This window comes from Motacilla alba, chromosome 10 (assembly GCF_015832195.1).
Source record: "Motacilla alba alba isolate MOTALB_02 chromosome 10, Motacilla_alba_V1.0_pri, whole genome shotgun sequence".
Taxonomy (NCBI): domain Eukaryota; kingdom Metazoa; phylum Chordata; class Aves; order Passeriformes; family Motacillidae; genus Motacilla; species Motacilla alba.
In genome coordinates, this window is record NC_052025.1 from 6,722,626 (window position 1) to 6,742,896 (window position 20,271).

A 20,271-nucleotide genomic window follows, 5' to 3' on the forward strand; every position below is an offset into this window, starting at 1 on the left:
TGTTCTTGAACTGGCTTCTTGGCCAGGTAGACTCTTTTGCTTCTGCAGAGGTAGTTTGCCAGCCAGTGCTGCTGCTGCCTGAGGCAGGGCTTCAGTAGCTCTTCCTGCCACCTCTCCTGCACCCCAAATCCTAATGCATGCATATGACATGTGTGTTCTTGGTAAACCTCAAAGGAAAACACACTTTGTGAAGTTCTTATCAGTTCACTTTGCAAGCTCAGGAGTTTCTACTCATTATTTTTTAGATTACAAAAGTCTTATGAACAAATTTTGTGCCAAAAGTATGGGAAGTTCATGGTGGAACATGAAAAATTTCACTGTTTAGTCTAGGGGAAGTATTTTTAATTGTATTGGTTTATTTCAAACTGTGTGAAATAATACATTGTTTGATTTTTAACCACTCACTGTGAGGTGTTTTTGCTCCTTGCTGATTTTGCTGGCAGATTGATCCAGGCCTTTTTGCTAGTGCTTGTTTTCCCCCCACCCTACAGCTTCAGACTAATACTGATGGGTCTTTAATTATTTTACTACTGGCCAGCAGTAAAATTAAAGACATTACTAGTTCTGTAGTATTTTTCTCTGTGCTATTATTGCTGTGCAAGGGAGAGTAGGCGTATTAGGTACTCATTTACAAGGAAAATACATCTTCAGCAAAGGCCAGGGAGTGGAAGTGATGATTAAACCTCCTCGTAGCAGCCAGAAGGGGAGGCCAGTGGGAGGGAAGGAAGGAGGTTGTCCTTCCAAAAAGTCACAGAGTGTGTCTGGTGACTATAGGGTTTAGAGCTGAAGGTGTTCTGTAACCAGTTTTACTGGAGCTCTTAAGGTCTGTGGGAAAAGTGTGATTCTGATTCCCTAGCACTGTCTGCACAACAACCTGGTCTGGAATATTGATGCAGGCCACCTTAGAGTGGGAATGGGGGGGTGGGGGAAGGAAGGATAGATTTGTCTTTCCTTACTTTTTTTTGTGTGTATGTTTACTAAAAGGGAGAACAATACTCAAAAGATTAAGAGTGGGACTTTATTTCATATGACTTAAAAAATGCTTGCAGAAGGATTCTCTAATCCAGCAAGAATCCTTGATCAATCCTCATGCAAAGTTAGTAGAACTTTAAAGCTTTTTCCAGATGCTACTTTAATTAAATAATTAGGGTAAAGAACTGCAGAGCAGCTAATCAGAAGGTTTTACAGGTATATAAGTAAGATCATTTGGTTTTGCCAAGTTTGAAAGGAACAAATGCCAAATGCTCCTTTTTTAAGTGCCTCAGCTGTGCCCCTCCACCCTGGCATTTAGTAGCTATGGAGGAATTTCTCTTTTTATAACAAGATGACAGTTTTTGGAAAAAGCTTATCTTTTCAAGCCTAACCATTCTGCTGCCTAGTCTGGTATCTAGAGGAAATTACCCTACTACTAGTATGAAATATTTTTGAAATGTTTCTGATATGAATGCTCCTTTGAAGAATCTGTAGTCAAAAATGTTGTTGAATATTGAAATATTAAAGTTGGTCATTGAAAGTTACTTTCCTGATGAGTTCTGGAATTAGTGTGGATGAAGAACAGATTTTAGGCTGATAATACTTAACTTTGGAGAATTAATGTGAGCAAAGATGTTTCTTTGCTCTCTACAAGCTTCTGAGGTCAGTTATATACCTGTTAGCTTGTGTCTTAAGTATCTCTCTAGTTTGCAACTGAAGTTCTAGTTTGACAGTACTGTTTGTTGGATCAAAAGCTGACAACTGACAGTGGCTGGCTTGTACTATTGCCCAAATAACTTTGACTTCTTTATTAAAACTGTTTACTTACTTAAATATAAGAACAAAACAAAGTAAATTAAGTTGTACGCTTGGTTTTCACAGACCTGTCTTTCAAAAAACAGTGAATGACTAAGAACTGTATTTTTTAGACTCAGCAGAAGACTTAAATATTCCTGTACCTCATGGTACCATTTCAGAATTAGAAAAGGATTTTTTTACTTTTGTTAATCTTGTGGCAAATGCTACTTTTCAAGTTGCACTAGACCTCTTAATGCTCTAGAGGCTTTATTCCATTGTAAGGATTTATCTCCTCTTTACCTCTTATCCCATGTTTTTGATGACTCTTTTGCATTAGTGTGACAGAACCCTGTTAGGAGTTTCAGCAGGAATACCAGAAGAAATACAAACCCTAATTCTTCCAGAATTTTCTCATGAGTATGTGTCGCTGTGCTTCTGCCTGAGATGCAAGTATCTGGTTCAAGAGTTGTCCAGAATGCACTCTTCTATAATTCTGTGAACACTCAGGTAGCCTGAATCTCTCACATGGAGGACCATGAATAGGTAGAATAATCTTGTGCTACTGTAAGGCTTGTAAATTAAATGAAGGCTAAACCTGCATAATGTAAAACCAACAAAGATGTTTTAATTCTTCTGCTTACTTATAAGGAGAATATTTATTCTCTGTGTAATAGTCTGTTGCAATTTTATAGTGTGTAGCAATTGCTGTTGCCAGAAAAAGGATTGAGCATGGCTTTAAAGAAAGGAGTGCCATCACTCCAAGGTAAATGAGTTAAGCACCCAGATCTGTGGTGAATGCTGCATACACACTGACATTTTCAACAGCCACTGCTTGGATAAACCTGTGCAGAAACTCGGGTGTTGACAGCTTGTGTGACCGGAGACCAGCTGTGCCTCTTGTCTGCAGAAGGTTCAGCTGCTCTGGCTCTGTTTATTAACTTACCCTTCAATCGGGTCACCACTCATCTTGAATAAGTTCAGAGAAACAGTCGTTTTCTGCAAGGTGTGTGTTGCAATCTGATTTTAGTTATGTGAATTTAAGAGCCAAGCGTGCCTTTGAGCAGCCCACTGTAAATGAGTGTCAGTCAGACAACTGTTGAATTTTTTGTGGATGCTGGCTTTTTGGCAAGTTACTGTACCAACATCTGAAAACCGTCTGGATCAGAACCTTAAATGCCACTTTTGAGTGGCATAGTGTAACTCCAACTGAAGGAAAGTAACCTGAAGCACAGAACTTGAGAGGGAGAGCAAACTTTCTGGCTTGGAGCTGAAAAGTGAAGGTCATTGTTCAGGTTTCCTTATGCCTTGGAACACCTCTGGTACTCAGAGTAAATGGGACTTGCTACAGAGACAACAGACATGGTATAGAAGGGCTAATGAAATCATTACTTAATCTAGTAGCAAATAAAAGATAACAGCTTCATTACTGAATGCTGTAACTTGTTCTTGATGAGGACTAGTTAATAAAATACAGTTCTCTAGCTGCTATTGCATAATGGTGGGGCCGACTTGAGATAGCTTTGCCATTGGTTTGATTTTCTTTTCTGTTCCCTATAATGTCTGGCTTCTAGTCCACCAGCCATACCTCCTCAGGCAAAATGATTTGAATGATTAAATCATTTAAATAGCTTTCATGACAGTCAATGCTAGAGAGTTGCTAAATGTGTTGGGCATCTGCCCTGTGTGCTTGCCTGTCTCTGAGTATGCTTAGCTGGATTTGGGATGCAGGAAAAACTTGGTCTTTCAGGTTTAACAAACAAACAGAAATGTGAGCGGCTAAAATAAAAAGCAGTGGAATGTGTGTAGAAATCCTTGCTGTTTCTCATTGCTTTTTGTGTTGAAGATATCTGGGATCTGTAGATTTTATCACAGAAAGATAAAAAGCTAGCACAGATTTTGAGTTAGTCTTTGTATCAGGCGTCAGCTGTGATGCACATCAGGAACTCGCCTTTCCAGTGCGAGGCCTCTTCCTGAGAAGAGCTGGCTTCCCTTAGCATACCTGTGCAGGGGGCTTTTGGCACCAAAATCTCACAAATCTATTGCATTACAAGTATAAACCAGGACTTTTTGCGTGTTTGGGGGTTTTTTGTTTGTTTTAAGCGAAGTAAAATCAGTGACACTGACTTTAGATTTGAAAGTTTAAATCTCCTGTTTTGCAGTCACGGAAATAGCTTCTGCCATGTGCCTTTTCCTGGAGATCAGTCTGTGCCTGTACTGAAAACGGCAATGTGCTTTTTGTAGGAGTATGGTCAGAGTGCTGCCTTTCAGGGAAATGAGTAAAAGCAACTGGAATCCAAGCAAACCCAAAACAATAGTGTTGCTTCTTGCCCTGTAGTTCAGTACTTTCCAGCTTTGAAGTGCATTTAAGAACTGCATGTGAAAGACCCCGGAAATTAATGGCTGTAAAATTTGAGTATTTCAGCTAGCAGAGATGTCCATACTGTGTTGAACTTTGGCTTATGGTTTTCTTTTATGTTCCTTTGGAATAACTATAAAATTGGTTTAGCCATTCATTAGAGGTTGACGGGAGGAGGGAAGATTCTATGCCAAAAAATGAAGCATTAGGTGCTAATTATGACTGCCATCTCATTTACATTTGAATTGACACTGAGTTTCAGTAGAAGATACAGTAAAGACACTTCCTAACAGAGCTGCTTTTGTACCTTGTGCTACTGAAAACTGTTGCATAGCCTGATCTTTGATAGACTGAATCAAAGAGACCGAATGTTCTTCAGAGGGTGTGTTTGTGTGGAGATGTTTCTGTCTAGTGTTCGTAGGTCTTGTTTTTCAGAAGAGTGAGGAAATGCAGTGGGTTCCAAAGGGAACTGTGTCTAGCCATCATCCCCACAGAGACATCTCTAATAGAGAAAAGTGTGCCTGTGCTGGAAGAGCAGAATTCCTCAATGGATCAGGCCCTTAATACTGTAAAGCATATGTAGAAAGTAGAAGTGCTGCACCTACTCAGTTCTTCTGCCTCACTTCATCCTCTACCGAAGAAGGTGGCTTGGAGAGGCCTGTAATTGCCATGCTTGTAGATATTCAAAGATGCAGCTAAATAAAGCCCTGAGACATTCTATTGTCCTTGGAACTTCACTGTAATTTTCAGCAGACAATTGGGTGGACTGGATGACTTTTAGAGGTTTGTTCTAACCTAATTTCTCAGTGATTTTAGTTACCCTCTAAAGCAAGACCTTTCCAAAGTCATAATGTCTAGTTAACCTCAGTAATTCTGGAAATGTTTCGTTTCTGGTTCAGTGTTCTCCTGAATTCCATTATCGTTCAACATAGAAGGGTATGTATTAAGATCACTAACTTAGATGTAACCACTCGTTTATTGAGCAGTATTGATTGTTCATTCTCATTCAGCTGACATTTTATCCCCTCATCTTAAAAATTACTCAGTTTTTGGAGGGCTATATTATAGTGAACAATCCAGCTAAACTAGAACAAGTAGAGAATAATAAAGTAAGGCCAAACACATAATCAGTAGTAAAAGTGTGCTCTACATAGCAGGTCTAGCCACAGCATATCCCATCTTTTCAGGTAAAAAGCAGGAAGCTGATGAATTGACTGGTGATGCTTCAGTGGAAGAGGACTCCTTTGTCAAGGTAATAAAAGTATGTAAAAACTTTTCCCATTTTGTATTTAAGGTCAGTGTTTTACTTCAGTTAATGAAAAAGCTTCCATTTTCTTTGTTGTAATTTATGTGGAAATTTGGAGCATTGTTTTTACTGTATTCACAGTGTGATGCCCAAGGGTATGAAGCTGAGGGGTTTTTAAAACATTTTATTGTGCATGTGAGATGCCAATCCAGCAGTGAAACACTGATTCTAGCAGTGATTTTTTTAGAATAAAGCTAATACTTTTAGTTATATTAAGTATTTGTGTTCACACCAAAAGGAAAGTGAATTGGAGACTCAAGATGCAAGTGATCAAGACGGAAATGATGAATTGAAAGACTTCAAAGAATCAGTTGAAGATGAGAACTTGAATTCCAAAGAACTACCATCTGCAGAAAAGAAAAGATACCATGACCTGGGGCCAGTGGAGACAACAGAAGATGTGGAGAAGGATTCTGAAAGTCAGGTACTTGGCTATGTTTTACATGAATTTTTATCAGCAAAATGTACATTTTTTTTTTTAGTGTTTGTTACTAGGAAGTTAGAACTAGCTTTTCCGTTTGTCTTGCTTAACTCTAAAAGATAGGGTTTTTTCTTTTTACTTCTTTTTCTTTTACTTGACTCTTTTCTTTCTATTTGCCTTGATTTGTACTTAAATAGTCCTGAAACAAATGTGGCACTGATTGATAAAATTCTACCAGAGTCCATATAAAGTTAGTTCCTAAGTGATCCTTTTCCCTTGTACAAGCAGTGACTTGTGCCTTTCAATTCAGTGTTCAGATTCTTTACATCAGGAGAACTGCTCGTGGATGTTCACACTGTTGAGTGTGTATCCACTTAAATGTTTACTGATCTAATGGAATCTCTTGACCCCTCTGAATGTTTGAGTGTCTTGTAAATAGCTTGCTTATCTTGTCCCTTTTCTATTTCTACAGGAAAATGAAGGTCCAGACATAGAAGATTATACTTTTCCAGCTGTCCACGTGAGTTCTAAATCCGTTCTGTTAAGCTGATTTTCATGTCTGTTTAGTTGGAAAAGTTCACTTTGGACTGGCTTTTCTGTTGCAGCATGCATGTTAGTCATATGATGTATGACTATAAAGGTAAACTATATGGGAAGCTTGCATTCAAATATTTAGTAATGCAGATAATTGTGATACCAAGTACGTTGACCTATTTAAAGACATAATTCATGTCTACAATTTAGGAGTATTCAGTGCATATACTTCACAAAGAATACGTTTCACACTCCCTTAAAAACATATCAGAGGGCTGTGCTGGATGCTGTTGTAGTATGTACAGCCTGTACAGGAGTTTAGAACTTCTGTTTAATGTAGAAGTTTGCCCTTGGAGAATGTGGGGAGTGTGGAATGGGGCATTGTTGTTTAGGGATACCTTTTGGTGTTAATACTACTATCTGATATCTCTAAGTTCAGAAATTCATTCTGAGTTACATGGAACTGGTGTCTGCAAAGTGACATCTCATATGGCATCTCTTGCTCTGTAAAGCTAATGAGAAATAAGTAAATACCTATCAAAATCAGAGTCTCATTTTTAAGTAGTTACTGGAGGGAGGCTACCTAGTTTCTGACTTCTCTCTTGAGCTTTTAAAGCTAATGATGGACTGCTTGCATTTCTCTGAAAGCAGTAATAAGCAGCTTGGCATCCATTCCAAAGGCTTTGGTAAGACATGGAATAGTTTAGAAATGTTCCATTGAGTTGAGGGGGTAAGACAGTATCTGCATGTCCCAGCCAATTGCAAACTGCACGTGTTGCAGATAAATGCCAAGTTGTTTCTTAACAATTTTTAGTGATTTGACAAGGGAGGTGCATGAGTTTGGTTCCTGGATAATCTTTGGAACGGTTTTCATTTCAGTATTTGCCTTCATACAACAGAAATTCTATGAAAAAGACAAACTGTTCTGCTTAAAGTGTCAAAATAGGAGACATTTAGTGTTGACTTCCTTTTCTTGCAGGATGGGGAAGATGAAGAAAATGAGAAAGGTATGTCTAAAGTTTAATAGAGTTCAGAGGTCTTACTCTGGTAGAGCAGGCAACTTTCTCTTGTAACATTCAATTTCTACTAATACTAGGCTTATCTCCAGCACTAAGTATCAGTTGTCTCCTCATTGAGCTCAGCACCTGGAATCACTGCAGTCAGTTTATTTCACTCCTAAGAGTTACTTTACTCTTAAGAGTTGATTACAGTACTTATCAGTTACTGTGGTGGATGTATAACATAGTTGCAATACTATGATTCTTAATAAACCCCATAGTATTCAAGGACTGATTTTAACACACGGTAAGTGTTGATGCCAAAGCCTCCAACTTGCACTGCAGTAACTGATGTTGAGTGAAATGCTGCACTCACACACTGAAGTTGAGCACCCCACAAATGTATGGACCATCATATGCTTGGCTTACTGTCACTTAGAAATACCAGTTGTACATAGGATGGTAAAACAAGCGTTTGAAAAGCTGTGGAGTGGCTACCATTTTTTAAGCTGTGCTCATTAGTGAAACTATAGAAGGAATGTAATGCATTTGGGCAAACAAACTTCCTGGACAGAAGTCATAAGGATTCTACGTTTTGTGGACTCGAAAGGACATGGAACACCATCACTTTACACAAGATGGAACGAACACATTACTGAAGCTACAGGATAAAACTACAGACTCCGTGTTTACGAGGGACCCCATGGCCGAAGTGTCTCGTCTGTGCAAATCCAAGAATACAGTTGGAGATGTCTCTGTGGGACTGAGATGGAAAATCTTTCCAGTGGATGAAGATTGAGACCATTTGTCTACGAACTCTGGATTAAGGCTCACCCATCCATGTTCTGCAGCAGCCTTGTACAACTCCCTTGACTGCCAAGCAACTGCTTGGAAAGGAAAAGAACAGCGAGCACCGCCGTGGAAGACTGGCTGGAATTCTCCAAGACTGTAATTCTTTCGGATTTGGGAAGGTTAGAAGTTCTGGAACCAGGAAGATTCAAAGACAGATTAAATCAAACTGTGAACATCCAAAGCAACTATGTTCTTCTGGAATGCTAAATCCTAAACTGGAAAATGGATACTTCTTCTGAAGAACGGGTATCTTCAGGATGGAATCATATTCTCCCTCCTAATGTTTTGGTATTTGTCTCTAGAAAATGTGTTTTGCCATGAAGAATAAGTGATCCTGGGTAAAGGATTTATATTTGTGTTAATACACCTTGTGTTTTTTCTAACCTTCCATCAGTGCTAATAACTGGCTTTGTATTTTCTAGGTCCTATTCTAGCTTATGCATATGAAATTGTTTAAACTTCTTGTTTTGCCATATTTATTCCTGTTAAATCCTCTTAGATAAAGCAGGTTCTGGTGATGGTACACAAGAAGTATCTAAACCTCTTCCTTCAGAAGAAAGCCTAGCTGAGGCTGATCACACGGCTCATGAAGAGATGGAAGCTAACACCTCTGTGAAAGAAGCTGAGGATGATAACATATCGGTTACAATCCAGGCCGAAGATGCCATCACTCTGGATTTTGATGGTGATGACCTCCTAGAAACAGGTAAAAATGTGAAAATTACAGATTCTGAAGCAAGTAAGCCAAAGGATGTGCAGGATACCATTTCACAGAGCCTGGAGAAGGAAAGCAAGGACTATGAGGTGACTGAGAACCATAAAGATGGTAAGAAGGAAGACTGCGTGAAGGGTGATCCCGTCAAGAAGGAAGCCAGAGAAAGTTCAAAGAAAGCAGAATCTGGAGACAAAGAAAAGGATACTTTGAAGAAAGGTCCCTCGTCTACTGGGGCCTCTGGTCAAGCAAAGAGGTTTGTTTTTCTATGTCAGTTCTTTACGATACTGAGTACCAGCATTCAATAAGATCACTCTACATTAAGGGGGTAGCAGCAAGAATCTTATAATTAGTATCCTATGCTCCTGCCTGTAGGTTTTTTGACCGCCATAAGTTACTTTTAAAATTCAAGATCTTCGTATAAGACACTATGTCCTACTGATTGCATTGTCGAATTGTCAGCATTTATTTATTTTTTTCCAATTGACGATTTTTTAAATGTCCTTGTGATGATGGTAATGAACAGCTATCAGTTCTAAGAACACAAAATGAAGTCAAGTCCCCGTCCTGAAATCTGGAGAAGATTGCCATATGTCCACTGAATAGAGTTGTCAGAAAATCTAGATCTTCAGGCATCTTGGGGAAAATCAGTGCAAGAATCCATAAGGGAATCATTTGTTCAAATATACAGTCTGGCCCTTTTTCATTTTTATTTTTTGAAATGTTAACTTGTCTGTTAGTGTTAGTAGTATAAAATGCAACACCAAATTCTGTAGTTTCAACTTTCTTCTGATTTTTTTAATTTGCTTCTCTAGCTCTACTAAGGAATCTAAAGAAAGCAAGACAACATCAAAGGATGATAAAGGTAACTATTATGAATTAGAGTAGTATTTCTTGACCTAAATGCTTTCCTGATTGAGAAATGCTTGCCACATAATAAAATGGCTTATATGATTGAACTCAGCCATCTCTATTAAATTATGCTAGAGATACAGTAGTCATTTGCTATATGTATGTGTCCATATATTTTTTTTTTCTTCTTATGCCAGGTTTGTCATAAGATCAAAAATACTCATTCTAAAGACTTGATGAAAATACAGTCTTCTATTGCAAAATACTTTTGGGAGCAAATTCATTTAACGTTTCCCAAATCTTTGTTTTGATGAGAAGCTATAATTTTCAGATAAGTCTGCTGTAACTTACAGCAAAAGAAACAAAAAATAATTGCAAGTACTTAAATGTAATGCCAGTTAAATTTTTTGTCTTGTTTGTAATTCTAGCTCATTTTTAAATAAACTGAACTCTCAAACAAGTACTATAGCTGAGATGCCAGCTTGCAAAATTGCACTTGTGGCTCTTTAAGGTATTAAATTTGAACCTATTTTTTTGCCTTTGAGTTTCCACTTGTTTCCATAAAACGCTGTATTGCAATTACAAATTTGAAGAGTGGAGCTCAAGAGCACAGTAATGTCACCACTTATCTGGTGCTTCATGGTTGAACAAATGCATTTGTTCATTGAGCTCATGTGTCTCCTTATTTTACCTGCTGCCTTTCTGCCAAAAACCTTTGTCACAGAATCTCTGGCATAACACTAAGGAACGAATGAAACTACCTGATAAATGAATTTGAGAGGAAATTTTTGTGGCAGACATAATTGGGTCTTCTGTAGATGTCTTTTCATGACAGTTACATGCTGACAATGAAACTGAAAGCAGATTTGCTCTGTCTTCATTTATGTAGCATATGTGCTAACTGTGATAGTAACTGTTTTAAGGCTTTCTTAACATACACAGCCAAAGCCAGGATAGTGGCTGATTAATGGTATTTATTGGTGGTCTGAGTGTATCACAGAACCACAGAGTGTTATGGGTTGGAAGGGACCTTAAAGATCATCTCGTTCCAATGCCCTGCTGTGGGCAGGGACACCTTCCACTATGCCAGGTTGCTCCAAGCCTTGTCCTGGCCGTGGACACTTCCAGGGATGGGGCAGCCACAGCCTCTGTGGGCAACCTGTGCCAGGGCCCACAGGGAAGAATTTCTTCCTTCGATATCTAAACTAATATCAAGATAACCTTAGTATGACCATAACTGGGATGTTGCCTTTTGCTCTTAATTAATCTTGATGCATTGAAGAAACAAAGCTATCCTTTTTTTCTCAAGATGGTAAAATTACCTTTTAAAGCTGTGCATGTCACCAGATTTTCCAGCTGTCAAGATGGAGACCAGTTCTGGTGTTTCCTGTAGGACTGGCTACAGTTTAACATATCCCAAAGCAGTTCATTTATTTAGCAGCAAACAACTACAATCTGAACTACATAACTGAAGACTGAAAGATACTGGGAATGAGATTCATGTAATCTCTTTTGAGTTCTTATTGCTGTGTTGTTGCAAAAATACCTAATATATGGGGTGAGGGGAGTATTTAAGGCACACGGTGTTTTTCCAGCTTTTATTTAGTATGTGGGAAATAATTTTGGTGGGTTGTATCTAGTTCTACATCCAGTAGTATTTTTAAAAAACTGCTCTGGATGAAGCCGATACTTCAAGAAGTTGTGGAAATTGACCACATGATTCTGGAGGCTGGGATTATCCAAGTCCCCTGTATTTGCCTTTCTGCTCTCTCTGGTAACTTGAGCAGTGTACAGACATCATGATGGAGAGCAAATACTGGATGCAAAAAAACCCCATTTTTATGGATGGTAGCTAATGATAAGAGCCAGATATTGAAGGTAAATGTACATACCCAAATGAGGAGTAAAGCATGCCTTTAACCAAGATTATTTTTCTGTCTGTCCTTTTGGTACAAACTAACCAAACTGTTGGTCTCAATACCTGGTTAAATAAATGAAATCTTAAGGCCTATTTTTTTTTTCTATAGAAGTCTTTTCAAGAAAGGTAACCAGATAAACTATTACTTAGAGGTAACAAGCTAAGTTTCTCTTTTCGGCAACACTTTAGTAAAATATTCATGGTACCTCTGTCTCCTTAATGTTTTGGCTGTTTGTAAAACTTGTTTCAGGAAGCGCGAGCAGTGTTAGTGGTAGCAGTGGAAGTTCAACTAGAAACCTCTGGGTTAGCGGACTGTCTTCCAACACAAAAGCTGCTGACTTGAAAAATCTCTTTGGCAAATATGGAAAGGTATTTTATGGGGTGTGATGCCATGTGTGTGGTGTGTGTCTATTCCCCCTCCTCTATTCAGTTACAGAAATAAATATTTGATTTAAATAAAGGTTTGAGAGGAAATGTCTGACCAGTGCAATCTAAAGCCCCATATTGCAGCAGTAAGAGTGTATGCTTACAGGAAGAGTCATATGTTCATTTTATAAGAAGTTTTTCTTCCTGTGGAGGTAAGATAAATACAAAAGAAATTTCACAAATACTTGACTATTCTGGTCAGGGCTGGCTTTTAAAATAATGATGGCTATGTTCATTTGTAGCAACTGTATTTAACCATGAGTGCAAGGTAGTGTACTAACTGATAATACTGTAATACAAATAGTGCTTATGGAACATCCTGCTTTGGGAGACTGTTTTTAAAATGTGTTCTGAAGGCTTACGAATGGGGAGAACTGGTGATAAGATGTCACGTTTATTGTACGATCCTTTAGGGACGCTTTCCGTGACTTCAAGATTTTTTTTAAAGTCTGCCTAAATTAAGTCTGTTTTCCCAATTTTGGTTAATTGAAACATACAAATTCCATAGAACAACGTGGAAATCTTGAAAGCTAAGCAGTCTTCTAAACCCAGGGTTCTCATTTTCCCAAAGGAGTTGCTGATAGCTATGTGAATTTGTAGTGTTTGTGTCAGTCTGTACAGGTATGGCATTATTGTATCTTGGGAACTTGATAGTTACAGTGCTCAGGTTTTAACAAATATATGTATTGATTATGGCATATCTGATGTTTTCAATGAATTTAGTAGGTGATTTTATTTAATGCATTCACAAGCGTGGACTCCAGAGAGTATATTTTGTTGAAACTTCCAGCTACTTGGCTGTTTTCACTGTAAAGCTGGTTGGTACTTATATTTATGTAGCTTCCCAGTTTTAAAATTGATTGGGAAATATTTCATGACTGTACCATGATAGTCTAGACAGCTAAAAAGATAAAACTGATGACAGCTAGAAAGATAATTGTGGCCTTTAGAGCATGACTATGGCAAAAAGACTGGCTCCAGTAGCCATAGAAATTCTAGCAAGGAGGAGCACAAAGGTTAATACCTTCTCAAGAAGCAGATGTCAGAGCTGGCTGCTAAAATGGCTTAACTGACACACTTGCTAGATGACTTTGAAGAGTTGGCTCCCTTATTAAGTCACTATGTAATACTGCTTATACCTTCCTGCCATTGATTGGCAGCTGCTGACTTTTTTTGTGGGGGTTCATCTGTCAGAGATGAGCCATCAAATTCAGGTCAGTGGCGTTTCTGTGAATAATTTTGACAATAACTGAAGAGAAGCGTTTAGACAATGGGCATGAGGAGGTGGCTGGTCACAACAGGATGCAAGCATTAATATGCCTTGATGTACAAGTTGGGATAAAGTTCTCAAAGCTTTTCAGAATTTGGCAGGGTCAGTCAATCTTTCTAGTGGGGTGGGAGTTATGTTGCTGGTGAATTGGGGGGGTTGGGGTGAATTTGTTTTGTTTTCTTAAATACTAGGGTAAAAATCTTACTGGGAATACTATGCCTTCCTTAGAAATGTCTCTCTCAGAACCTGAATTCTTCCTGTTTGCATAGGTACTTGGTGCAAAGGTGGTCACAAATGCACGAAGCCCAGGGGCAAAATGCTACGGCATAGTAACAATGTCCTCTAGCACAGAAGTGGCCAGGTGTATCGCACACCTGCACCGCACAGAGCTCCACGGACAGCAGATCTCTGTGGAGAAAGTAGGTTTCATAGCATGAAGACTTTTCCCAAAATAGACCATCTTTTATAAGAATCTGTATTAACCTATTTGCTTTTGAAAAAAAAAAATAGGTGAAAGGTGATCCCTCCAAAAAAGAATTGAAGAAGGAAAGTGATGAGAAATCTAGTTCGGGTAGGAGCATAGGAGATAAGAAGACTGCATCAAGTGACAAAGCCAGCAAGTAAGGAATTTCACATCTTCTAAAATTGTGACAATCCTCTAAGCTGAATTTCCCTCATTGGATTTTTGTGTTCTTTTTCTTAATAAGAACTCCGTCAACCAAAAAAGAAGAAAAGAAATCAGAGAAATCTGAAAAAAAAGAAAGTAAAGAAACCAAGAAAACAGAAGGTAAAGATGAGAAGAGTGATAATGGAACAAGTGGCCCTAATCAAGAATCCACTAAAAAAACTGAAGAAAAGAAAAGAATAAGTATGCCATATAGCCATATTTCCTCCTGTTGAATCTGTGTGTCTGATTTGTCTTGGGGGCATGTTCTTGCTCTTACTGGAAACCAGACAATTAAACAACTGTTCTTTTTTAGACTCCAGTAACACATTGATTACTTCCATACTTTATACTAATATTTAATTACAGGCACGTGCTGGTATGCTTCTCCTACCAGTACCAGTTCACTTCAGAGATTTAGAAATTTCACTAAGAAGAATTTTTAATAGGCAAATAGAGATAGTTCTGTGTGTGTTTTTAAACCTTCTTTTATTTTTTTTTTTTTTTTGTTTCCCCCCTTCACTAGGTGGTAAAAGCCCAGGTCAAGTTGTAGTTTTAGACCAAACAAAAGGAGACCAAGGCCACACTAGGACAGTTAGAAGGGGAAGGTTTGATAAAGTAAGTATCTATAGATTTGCTGCAATCCTTATCTGATTTGATCCTGCCTTGCAGTTGATATTTGTACTGAGGAGTCAATAAACTATTGCTAACTGTTGAGCTTAGATAGAAGCTTTGTATGCTTTGGGATTGCTAAGTCATTAATCGTACTTGAACGTAGCATCCAGAAATCTCCCTAAATGAATGAGACTTCTGAAATAACCATTGTAATCTCTATCTATAGCCACAGATATTGAGGAACAAAGAGCGTATTATTCAAGAGAAAGTGAAATTCAGGGAATACAGGGGTAGAAAGGATATCTTGCCTTTTGAAAAGATGAAGGAACAGAGATTGCGAGAGCACATGGTTCGATTGGAAAGGATACGACGAGCTGTTGAACTGCGAAGGTAGTAATTCAACTTTTTGCTAAAGGCTATTGTATACGTTAATTGATCAAATACTATATTTAGAAATCTAATCAGAATGCATTCTGTCGAGCCTTCTAACCAGATGTTAAAGTCTGGGACTCTACCTAACAGTATCTTTATGGGAATTAACAAACTCCAAAACTTTTTGTAATCTTTTCATAGCTATATATGTACACACACAGCTTAGAGTTTGTCACAGTGGGGGGTGTATCTCATAAGTGTTACTGCATGCCAGTTTTCTTTTTGGAAAGGTGAGAAGTAGACTAGGAGACAGGGCCAAAAGTAGTGTTTGGTATTTGCTTGTTTGTTTTCAAACTGAGAATGTTGTGTGTCTGAATGACAAATCAAGCATAATACAATCTTGACCCTTTAAATAGAAGGACCAAATGGCTATACTGTTCCATTCTGCTGCTTTCATGTGGCCAAAAGCTTGCAAAGAGCAGTTAAATGAGCTGTGTTGTTAACTGGGTTTCCCAAAACAAAGGGAAACAATTCATAAACAAAGGAATTCCCAGCAAGCATAAAGCTTAAAGGAGAAAATGCCTTTTGTGCTTCCTCTAGGCTGTATTATGGGAGGTAAAAAGAAGAAAGCAAAATGAAGCTGTTCATGAGTCTACTGACCAGTGCAACTCAGAGTGGTCACAATCGGCCGTCTGTCTTACTTTTTGGACAGAAAACTCTTAAGTAAATGTTTTGTTAGCTTGAAGAAGATAAGAGCTAAAATAGCCTTTATTTTTTAGATCCAATCACATTCTTGGCTACTGAATACTGTTGTTACTGTGTGCCACGTGACAAATGAGAATTCCAAATAAAGAATCAAATACATCAAGAAATGATTCTTGAAATAACTTCTCCTATCAGTTCTCTGCTAATGTTCTCTAGATAAGCTGAAACCACTTTGGCTACTTGGGGCTGAAAGGAGTAGACTTCTGTTGCAAGGACTTCTGTGAAGAGCTTACTCTGAATTAATTTTTGAATGTCTCTGCCTGAGGTGATGTTAGTTTTGGGTGACAGAACTTTCCAGATGAATTTCTGCTACTTTTTTTTTTTCTTCAGGCGAAGAGAAATTGCGGAGCGAGAGCGGCGCGAGCGAGAACGGATCCGGATAATGCACGAGCGAGAAGAGTGCCTGCAGAGGGAAAGGGAGCGACTCGAAATTGAGAGGCAGAAGCTGGAGAGGGAGAGGATGGAACGGGAGCGTTTGGAGAGAGAGCGTGTTCGGATTGAACAGGTGGGCAGAGCTGTGCTCTGGACTGTGCAGGAGCTTTTTGGAGGACGGCCCAGTTTGCCCTTGCAGGGAATTTTGCTCTTCACTCTTCTACCCGGTCCTTTTTCTTTCATAAAACCCAGCCAAACATTACATAATTCACATTGTACAACAACGGGAATCTTCATCTTGTTTGCTTGGGAGTAATTGGATGTAAAATGCTTGCTGCTGTAGCAGCTATACAAGTCAGTCTCTAAACATGAAGTACAATACATCACTTTGTCTATACCACTCTTCCATAATTTGACTAGATTTTTCCTATAGAATACCACTGCAAACTTCAAGAAGTGTTTCTGGGCAATAAATACAGTAGTAGTACAAGAAATTACTTGGAGACATTTCTATGTAACAGCCAGTAGCATCTTTAGATCTGTTGTTTGCTTTTTTAGAGAAATATTCCCTGCGCTCTTTAATCTTACATGCTACCCAAGGATGAATTTTATGAGAACCTTTAGCAGAAAACTGACAAGGGATAGGTCTGCATCTTGCTAACTGTTCTCTGGGTATCTCTAGTAAAGACCTGCTCTGTTTGTGGTCCCTTTCATGGCAGGAACGCCGAAAAGAAGCGGAGCGAATCGCGCGGGAGAGGGAGGAGCTCCGGCGGCAGCAGCAGCAGCTCCGGTATGAGCAGGAGAAGAGGAATTCTTTGAAACGTCCACGGGACGTAGATCACAGGTAATTCTCAAACTGGTCTTGTGCGGTGCATAATAAAAAGAAAGAGCTACAAGCCTCATATCAGATTTGAAAATGCGTTTGGACCTGAAGCAGGTCTTCACAGAAAAACTGCATTTCTGGTATTGGTTTGGTTTGACATTAGTTTATGACAAACACGAAACCCTCCTTATCTGTAGGAGGGAGCTTTGAAATTAGAGAAGCATCCCATGAATTAATTCTTACTGTGTGAAAAAAACACAGTCCAGAGTATTTGCTGAGAAAAGCTGTTCTGCCTTAATGGTTGAAGCTTCTACTTTAAGAATTCATAATTCTGCTAAATGGATGGTTAGTTTAGGGTGTTTTCTTAAAAGATTTTTGTCCACTACTCTTTAAATAAACAGTCTGCCTTTGTCAGTGGCTTTCCAAAGGTCAAATGAGCTTCTCCTGAAATAGACAACTGACTCTCAACAATTTTTTGCATATTAGGCCTTGATTTGGCTACACGTGACTGATGAGGGTTCCTTTGTTTTGGCTAAAGGAGAGATGATCCTTACTGGAATGAGAGTAAGAAGATGGCTCTTGATACAGATGCACGTTTTGGCCATGGCTCAGATTACAGCCGCCAGCAGAACAGGTTCAATGACTTTGATCACAGAGAACGAGGCCGATATCCAGAAGGTTCTTCTGTTCCATCATCTTTTGATAGGTAAGTTTAGATAATGGAGCAGGTATTTGTGTGCCAGCATCTCTGTGGATTTCACTCGTGACTGTTCAAAACTGAACATGGTGCTAGAGGCTTTACACAGTTCTGATACAATAGAATTGCAGTAGTGTCCTGACATTTCTTTGTATCTTCAGGACTTTATCATGGAATCTAATCTGCTTTTCTCTGAGGACTTAAAATTAGCTACCTGGTAGCCTTTTTTGTGAGACCTTTCAAAAGGATTTTCACAATTATTCCTTCCTCTTTCACATCTAGTCACAAGTTCCAGTGGATTGATTACCTGTGTAATTTACTGTGCAGTAAATGCTGGTTCCAGATGGAACTTCATGGTTCCAGTAACCACTAGTAAAGCTAAGAGCACATAATTGTACCTTCTGGAATTCTGCTTTTAGGTTGCAGTGAACTAGAATTGTAAATACAATTCTGACTTGAGAAATATAGCATTCCCCATTTCAAAAGGCAAAAAGGCAGCCCCATAGTTGCCTAAATTACACTGACCAAAATAGGAACAAATAAATGCATAAAGAAATGTTTAACTGGCTTTTAGAACTCAAGCTCAAAATGACAGTTGTAGAAATAAATACAATTTGGGGTGGGAAGGATTGCTGTTCTGCATATATAGTAACAAACAACTAATGCAAAGATGAGTGATATTTTATATCCTCATACATGTGCTTACACGTGCAGAGAAAGGTGAAAATGGGAAACAAGCAAATGACTCTTTCCTACTTTAACAACTTAGGCGAGATCGTTTTGTAAATCAAGGTGAGGCAAAAAAGACTCGCCCAACAGCACGAAGAGAAGAGCCGGGCTTTGAGAGGTACCCCAAGACCTTCAGTGAGTCCAGAAGAAATGAACCACCACAGCCAAGAAGCGAGCTCCGGGACACGGACAGACGTGAAGTGCGAGGAGACAGAGATGAAAGGAGAACGGTGATAATTCACGACAGACCAGAAATCCCACACGGCCGACACCCCAGAGAAACCGGTTCCAACCCACCTCGGCAAACAAATTGGAAGAGCGAGGGAAGCATAAGCACAGACAAACGGGATGGCAGGTAAACGTGCTGACTAACCAGGGAATTAGTGATTCTTGTAGAATTCATCCATGGTAGTAGTTCCTCAAGAGTTAGTGTGTAAAGAGAGAGTAGACCCTCTCCTCCTAAAGAAAAGCATTGGAAGAAATATGTAGGGTATCAAATGCTAAATCTCATCCAGGAACTGGTTGCTGACTCCCAGCAGTCTGTTCTTAATCATGAGCAGCAACACAGAGTTAAGGAGGCTTTTGTGTCAAATGCAGATGTAAACGAGTAGCATGTAAGCTTGAATTATTTAAAAAGCCACACAGATCTAAAGGAATGTTTCTAAGAAGTCACTGTAGGTTGCTAGGAACCACAGGAATCTCTGCTGTCTATATGTGCTGTGATTTGGTACCAATTCAACTATACTGAAACCAAAATTTTGATGAAAGCAATTTTTACAGAGGCGAGCGGCCGGACCGGTCGGGAAGGGAAGTGTCCGGCCACGTGAGGGGAGCACCTCCCGGGAGCCGCAGCAGCGCCTCCGGCTACGGAGGCAGGGAAGGAGAACGGGGCGTGATGGGAGAGAGAGGTGGAGGACAAGTGAGTCACCTTCTTGTGTTTGTGTGCCTGAAGGAGAGGCTGGAAAATGCAAACTCATGCTGGAAAAATGACCATATAACATCATCAGAATGATTCACAAGCATTCTGCCTGTTTTCAACTTAGGGTTTTTTTTATGTTAAAGGTTTTTTTAATAACCCAAAAAATTACAGAAAAATTACCCTATTCTTCTTGTTTGGCATCTTTATGATAAGAAAAGTACCTGAGAGAGTAGATGATTAAGCTTTTGAGAATTTGTTGTCACCATTTCAGGGTTTTAACCATAACACTCACTGCCTGCTATTTTCAGTATAGTTTGTAATTGCAATTTGTAATGTGATACTGAGTGAAAATCTTTCTGCAAGACTTGTTTTTAAAGACTGCAGATTAACTCACTCCTGAAGTATTTAAAAAGTATTAATGTTCTTCCTGAGTTTTATGCCAGTGATAATGAGTTCAGGGCAGAATTGGGAGTAAAGTATGAGTTTGTGGCACCTCACTCGCTGCATACACACACACTCGTCATTGCAACTGAGTTTGTTACCTAGAATTAACAGGAATATTGTAAACATGTGTGAGCAGCCTATGGACAGAAGTCTTGAAAGATGGTGTTTATTCTGTCAGCTGTAAGCTTATCTTTCTTGACAGTCCCTGTAGGTAGAACAGTCCCTTCTTTGTGAGAACGACTGTGTGTCACTTTCTCCCCAGCACTACAACGAGGACAGACACGTCGTAGAACGCCACAGTCGTGAAACTGGACCAAGGAAAGAATGGCATGGACCTAGTTCTCAAGGAAGTGGCTATCATGACACGAGGAGAATGGGAGATGGCCGTGGAGGAGGGGGCATGATGGCTCCACATACAAGGTACAGAAACCACTCCTTCCTATCCACTCCCTACTG

The 20,271-nt window shown here is 39.2% G+C and overlaps 1 protein-coding gene across 8 annotated transcripts in view; it reads left to right on the forward strand.

Moving 5' to 3' along the window:
- The window catches only part of SLTM (SAFB like transcription modulator), a 29,856-nt gene that overhangs the window by 2,290 nt on the left and 7,295 nt on the right, over positions 1-20,271 (forward strand). Inside the window, exons 3-20 of one of the 8 annotated variants that reach the window (XM_038147180.1) lie at positions 5,314-5,387; positions 5,671-5,856; positions 6,326-6,373; positions 7,367-7,394; positions 8,737-9,205; positions 9,765-9,814; positions 11,970-12,088; positions 13,685-13,834; positions 13,926-14,035; positions 14,123-14,283; positions 14,606-14,697; positions 14,921-15,084; positions 16,162-16,336; positions 16,923-17,047; positions 17,565-17,732; positions 18,493-18,807; positions 19,221-19,371; positions 20,078-20,235. In XM_038147180.1, coding sequence (XP_038003108.1) covers positions 5,314-5,387; positions 5,671-5,856; positions 6,326-6,373; positions 7,367-7,394; positions 8,737-9,205; positions 9,765-9,814; positions 11,970-12,088; positions 13,685-13,834; positions 13,926-14,035; positions 14,123-14,283; positions 14,606-14,697; positions 14,921-15,084; positions 16,162-16,336; positions 16,923-17,047; positions 17,565-17,732; positions 18,493-18,807; positions 19,221-19,371; positions 20,078-20,235 — 2,743 coding nt within the window. The remainder of the gene's footprint in view (positions 1-5,313; positions 5,388-5,670; positions 5,857-6,325; positions 6,374-7,366; positions 7,395-8,736; positions 9,206-9,764; positions 9,815-11,969; positions 12,089-13,684; positions 13,835-13,925; positions 14,036-14,122; positions 14,284-14,605; positions 14,698-14,920; positions 15,085-16,161; positions 16,337-16,922; positions 17,048-17,564; positions 17,733-18,492; positions 18,808-19,220; positions 19,372-20,077; positions 20,236-20,271) is intronic. The other 7 variants (XM_038147185.1, XM_038147183.1, XM_038147182.1 and 4 more) reach the window with 7 other exon arrangements.